The sequence below is a fragment of the Odontesthes bonariensis genome, chromosome 12 (genome assembly GCF_027942865.1).
Source record: "Odontesthes bonariensis isolate fOdoBon6 chromosome 12, fOdoBon6.hap1, whole genome shotgun sequence".
NCBI classification, from domain to species: Eukaryota; Metazoa; Chordata; class Actinopteri; order Atheriniformes; family Atherinopsidae; genus Odontesthes; species Odontesthes bonariensis.
The window spans coordinates 11,922,011-11,928,124 of NC_134517.1; the positions used below are offsets into that span (position 1 = coordinate 11,922,011).

A 6,114-nucleotide genomic window follows, 5' to 3' on the forward strand; every position below is an offset into this window, starting at 1 on the left:
CCCGCTGCAATGTTTTTATTTTATGTGAAGCACTTTGAATTGTTTGTACATGAAATGTGCTACAAATAAATTTGATTTTCTTTTTTTTTTTTTTTGCTCCTTTTGTGTTAATCGATTGGGTGGGTAGCAGCAGGTGGGAAGCTGCAGAGAAGTGTGTAAGACTACAACTCTGCATCCTGGTCTGAACCCTGGGTTGTCATGTTTTAGGTTGACAAATAAATTCGTCCATATTTCTAGAAATGAGAGCCGCTCCTTCCAAAGTGGGATGGATGCCTTCTCTCCTCATCAGGTTTTCTCCAGAAAGATTGCCAATTATCTTTGTAGCCCACGTTGTTTGCTGGACACCATCTGATCCATCCTCTGATCCCTTAAAGCTCTCCCAGTAACTCCTACCTCATAATGCAGGAAGTCATAAATACAATTCTCTGATGCGTTCAGGTGCTGCTGGAAATTAAATTTCAACCCAGCTTGCAGTCTGTTTAACAGCTGTTACAGGCATTCAGGCTGTTTTTAGCCATCAAGCTTCACTGCGCTTACAGTATAACAAGGAAATTGAGTTGAAAAAAACAGGATTTGAAAAAAACCCTCCAGATTGAGTTAAGTACATTTAAGAAATATAACTTTTTTGCTTAAAATAAGATGGTTAAACCTTATTTATTATTTAAACCTAACCTTATTTCAGTTAAACGGTGTTCACACAGCTGACATAATAACGCACAATCTAACATTTTACAGAGTTTTGTGTTGAGTTTTTTTTTTAAGACAGAATCGAGCGCACGGTTGAGTTGTGATAATTCCGATAGTACTGAATGCGGCAGAGCTGGGTGGTGAGTGGGTGCCTGCAGCACCCTGCAGGTTCAGAGCGCCTTTATTTCGTCCTCGGGCACGGAGAGCGCAGCAGCGGAGCACTGCCGAACGTGACAACACGGGACACGCTTTTACCTTGAAGGACTCATCGGATTATTATTGAGCTTTATTTCTTTTCTGAAACCACAAAGAGGACGCTTTTAGAAAGTTTTCAAGTTGCAGACGGAACAAACCAACCAGGAGAACGCACCAGGTGCATTTTACGCATCAAATTTTACGCAGAGATCGGAGAGTTTTGTACATTTTGGACACATTTCTACAGCTGTACTGTGATTTTTTTATTTGTCGACCTTTCTGTCAAATTCTCAAAGACAATGACGCTCATGATGCTACTCTACCCGGCGCACGCGGCTTGTCAGGGGACATGTCGTTGGCAAAAATGTCGTTAAATATATTGGAACGTGACTGCCGGTTATCAACTTTCTCCATAATGATTGCGGGAATTCTGATGAATTATTGACAGGACGCTGAATGAACTGGATTTACCGTCAGAATTCAACTTGTTTTGTTTTAAACATTAAGAGGCTGATTGGTGCCTTGTCATTTGGAGCAGAATGAAACTTTAGTCTCATCCAGAAGAAGTTTTTAGTTATGAACTGAAATTAAAAGAAGCTCCATTCAGATATTGTTTTACCTGATGTACAGACTCTGAATCACTCACATTTATTGCATTAATGGCATCTACATTGAGACTTGTGCTATGCAGCCCGGTGCTCCCTTGGCCCCTGGTGTTGGTGCTGCTGTTCTGGTGTCCTGGTGGCACATTAGGAGCCTCCAAGGACCTGGTGTGTGAACCCATAACAGTGCCCATGTGCAAGGGAATCGGCTACAACCTGACCTACATGCCCAATCAGTTCAACCACGACACCCAGGAAGAAGTAGGGCTAGAGGTGCACCAGTTCTGGCCCCTGGTCCGCATCCGCTGCTCTCCAGACCTGCTCTTCTTCCTGTGCAGCATGTACACTCCCATCTGCCTGCCGGACTACCGCAAGCCGCTTCCGCCCTGCCGCTCTGTGTGTGAACGGGCCAAACGGGGCTGCTCCCCCCTCATGAGTCAGTACGGCTTTGAGTGGCCTGAGAGGATGAGCTGTGAGCAGCTCCCCCAGCTCGGTGACGAGACCTTGTGCATGGACCAGAACAGCAGCGAGACCACCACCTTGGCTCCCCCGTTTCCCAAGTCCACCCCTAAAGTCAGGACCAGACCTCCCAGCTCCTCGCAGTGCGACAGAGAGTGCCGCTGTCGAGACCCCCTGGTCCCCATCAAGCGGGAGTCTCACGTTCTGTATGGCAGGGTCAAGACTGGACCCCTGCTCAATTGCGCCCAGCCCTGTCACATGCCTTACTTCTCAGCCGACGAACGCGCCTTCACCGCCTTCTGGGTGGGACTCTGGTCGGTGCTGTGCTTCATCTCCACTTTGACCACCGTCGCCACCTTCCTCATCGACATGGAGCGTTTCAAGTACCCAGAGAGACCCATCATCTTCCTGGCTGCCTGCTACCTTTTTGTCTCCTTGGGCTACATCATCCGCCTGGTGGCAGGTCACGAGCGAGTGGCATGTGGCACCAGCGTTGTGGGCAGCAGCCAGCTACACATCCTCTATGATGCAACTGGCCCCGCTCTCTGCACCCTGGTCTTCTTGTTGGTGTACTTCTTTGGCATGGCCAGCTCCATCTGGTGGGTGGTGTTGTCCTTTACCTGGTTTCTAGCTGCAGGCATGAAGTGGGGCAGCGAGGCTATCGCCGGATACTCGCAGTATTTCCACCTGGCCGCGTGGCTCATCCCAAGTGTCAAGTCCATCGTGGTCCTCGCTCTCAGCTCGGTGGACGGGGATCCTGTGGCTGGAATCTGCTATGTGGGAAACCAGAGTCTGGAGAATCTGAGGGGATTTGTACTCGCACCTCTGGTGGTTTATCTCTTCACCGGCTCACTTTTCTTACTCGCTGGTTTTGTCTCTCTGTTCCGCATCAGGAGCATTATCAAACAAGGTGGCACCAAGACAGACAAACTGGAGCGGCTGATGATTCGCATTGGGCTCTTCACGGTGCTGTACACAGTCCCCGCCACCATCGTGGTGGCCTGCCTGGTCTATGAGCAGCACTACCGACCCAGCTGGGAGCAAGCTTTGGCCTGCTCCTGCCTGCCAGAGCGCCAGGGCTCGGGCCTGGGCCCAGACTATGCCGTTTTCATGCTCAAATACTTCATGTGCTTGGTGGTGGGCATCACATCCGGAGTCTGGATTTGGTCAGGAAAAACTCTCGAGTCCTGGAGGAGGTTTGTGGCTCGATGCTGCCCCTGCTGGCTGCAGAAAGCCACTGCACCACCCTCCATGTACAGCGAGGCGAGTACAGCTTTAACTGGGCACACTGGAAGTGGATTAACTTCAGGAATCTACCACAAAGCGCCTCCATCCCATATATGACCTGATGGGCACAGTGAAACAGTTTTAGATGAGTGAATGACATCCTGTGTTCACTCTTCAAACACAGAATGTGAATGGTGATAAAACATCAGGACTGCGTGCTTGTGTGTCATTGTGCTCTTAATAGCAACACTCCCAAAAACCAAAACAATGAACAAGAGTTCACAAAAAGATTCAGAGCATAAAAAGGACAAATCAAACAAACTGGGTAATTAGAAATGAAAGAAAAGGAAGACGGAATATTTATGGAGCGCCTGATCTTTGTCAAAAAGCCGTTTGCAACCACTAAAACTGATTTTTTTTTAAGCACTGTGGCTTAAACGCTTGACCAGACTTTGCAATATTTACATCGTTGAATGGATCCACAACAGAGCCCGTTAAATTGCTTCCTATTTGCTTCTCCTGAGCACTGAGAAAAAAAAACATATTTATTGATGTGTATATTGTACATATTTGTTGTAAAAAGACGAGTGATATTTAGTTTCTAAACATCATCAGCCAAGTTAAATGTAAGTCACCAGAGGAACAAATTGTATTTGAATTGTATAAATTGTGCATAAATGCGCTGCTATAGGTCTGTGTGTGTGTGCTGTGGGAATACAAACTCAGAATTGTCTTTACATTGACTTAGAATTTCACTTATTTTGTCTTTATATTAGGTTCTAAGATTACCTCTTAGCTCTGTGAAGTCATTAAATTGTCTTTGTGATCAAATAACTAGTTTTGTATGTGTTGTGTGAACAAAGACGCAACAATGATCAAAGCTACAGGTAGATATAGGACTCTAGCCCCCTCTGCTGGTTCAGTGGAGATGTTCACTTCATGTTCTCAGCAGAAACCCTTCAACAACTGTATAGTACAGGACTATAGTAGTCCCATAGTAATTGTTGTATAGTATACTTTATTATATGATTCCATGAAACAGAAATTCTCACATTTCAATACGATTTCGATTATTGTTGACAATTACCACCATAAACAAGCTATTTTTTATTCATTTATCAATAGTTGTTCAGATTTGAGAACCCTTTAAAAAAAATGAGGCTTTTCATTATTCCAATCAAACCTTTTAAAAATCTGTAATAAAAAAGCTCTTCGTCCTCAGTCTTACAAGGACTGTCTGCATTTAGGGGACAAGGAGGAGGCATCCGAAATATAGTATCCCAATATAGTGACGAACCGATGAACCATCCGAAGTCACATCCTTTGTTTCTGTTGAGAAATTGAGTGTACAAAGCAACCAACAGGAATAACATAAAATAAGAGCAGCAGTCTCAGTGCATGACTGAGTCGTGGGAATCTGCCGCTCTTTTATTCTCAGTTTTCTGCTTCTCCCCGTAATGTTTCATGAAATCTTCACTGCCATTAACTGCGTTGTGTGTATTACATGACTGTTGATGCTTCCGATTAATTGGTCGGATGTGTGGGATTGAACGTCATTGCATGAATGTTTGATGACTGCCAAAGAGTGTTGGTAAAAACCGACATTTTAGATGTCTGTGTGTAAGTATACATGTCCTTTCATGTTGACAGATGTCCCTGAAAGGGAAATAAAATGATATTGTAGATTTTGATATCATGGAATTAAAAGAGTTGGTCTCTAGAGTTTGATGTATGTCTTCGTAAACACATCTTTCTTTAAGTATATATTTGAATGACATGTAGATATTTTAAGAGACTCATTTAAATCATTTGATTATTAAGTTATTTCAGGGGGGGGAAATCACCTTAAGCTATAATGAACACAAAGTGTATGTGGCCTAAAAATGGATACATGGAAATTAGTTACATTTTCTCTCCAACAAAATAGTGTCATTAAGCGAACTGAAAGACTGTCCTTGGTACAACAAAATTTAGCCCTCCTCTCACGGGCTCCTCTTTTCCAAGGCTGTATTGTTGCTCTCCGGACTCACCCTGTCGATTCATCCTCTATGTCAACCGCTGCCTGATAGTATTTCGTTTTGTGCCTTCACAGACCACAAGACATTGATTCTTCATGAATTCGCCATCATCTGCCATCTTCCCTCAGCCGCATATGTATATTCTGGGTCTATAACGGAAACTGCCAGGTCAAGTGTTGCAAATTTGAGCAACACTGAACATTTTAATGGACAAAAATAATGGTCTACTATGTGGCAAAACCATCATATTTAAGCTAACTTTATTTTCTAAATGCAAGAAGTGTGATAAACATCACTCACTGTAGAATCAGAATGCCTTTATTGTCATTATACATGGTGCAATGAAATTTAAAGCCACCAAAAACAGTGCAAAGAGAATGCGAATATAAAAATATATAAGTAATGTATACTGCATGTGACTTTCATTTTATCTAAAGATATCTAATAAATCTAACTCAGAACTAATATGGCAGATCTTGCTCATTCCCACAATAAACTTATACAGATTTCATATAAATATTTAACAGCTGGACCACCCTCTGTAACAAGTGACTAACACTGTCATCACTATATGGATGAAGATCCTCCGATGAGTCTCCACAAGTAGCACTGGCCACATAACAATATGCAAACAGTTAGCACTTTTATTCTTTAACATTAATTTGACCAGAATCTATATCCATCTAGCGAGAGTAAAGCACCAACTGCAGAGGAATTTCTCCAACGTATGGTGTAAGTTGTATGAGCATCAGACCAATGTTCAAAAAAACGTCCTCTTCTTCTTCCTGTGTTTAACAGGTGGAAAAATAAATACATTTACAAAAAAAAGACCCAGAACAAACATCTTGGCCATATGGCAAAAAAAAAAAAAAAATCACAATATCATTTTCTACATACGATGGATCTCAAACTTGTTCCCAATAGTT

At 43.2% G+C, this 6,114-nt stretch overlaps 1 protein-coding gene across 1 annotated transcript; it reads left to right on the top strand.

Annotated features, from left to right (window-relative positions):
- Positions 1-889: 889 nt before the first annotated feature.
- Positions 890-4,004, top strand: fzd5 (frizzled class receptor 5). Its single transcript, XM_075479101.1, has one exon. It carries the CDS (start codon positions 1,542-1,544, stop codon positions 3,285-3,287), a length of 1,746 nt encoding a protein of 581 aa, XP_075335216.1. The 5' UTR covers positions 890-1,541; the 3' UTR covers positions 3,288-4,004.
- Positions 4,005-6,114: the final 2,110 nt, after the last annotated feature.

Excerpts from the sequence above, each read along its gene's own strand:
- fzd5 (XM_075479101.1), top strand. The coding sequence starts at position 1,542 with ATGGCATCTACATTGAGACTTGTGCTATGCAGCCCGGTGCTCCCTTGG.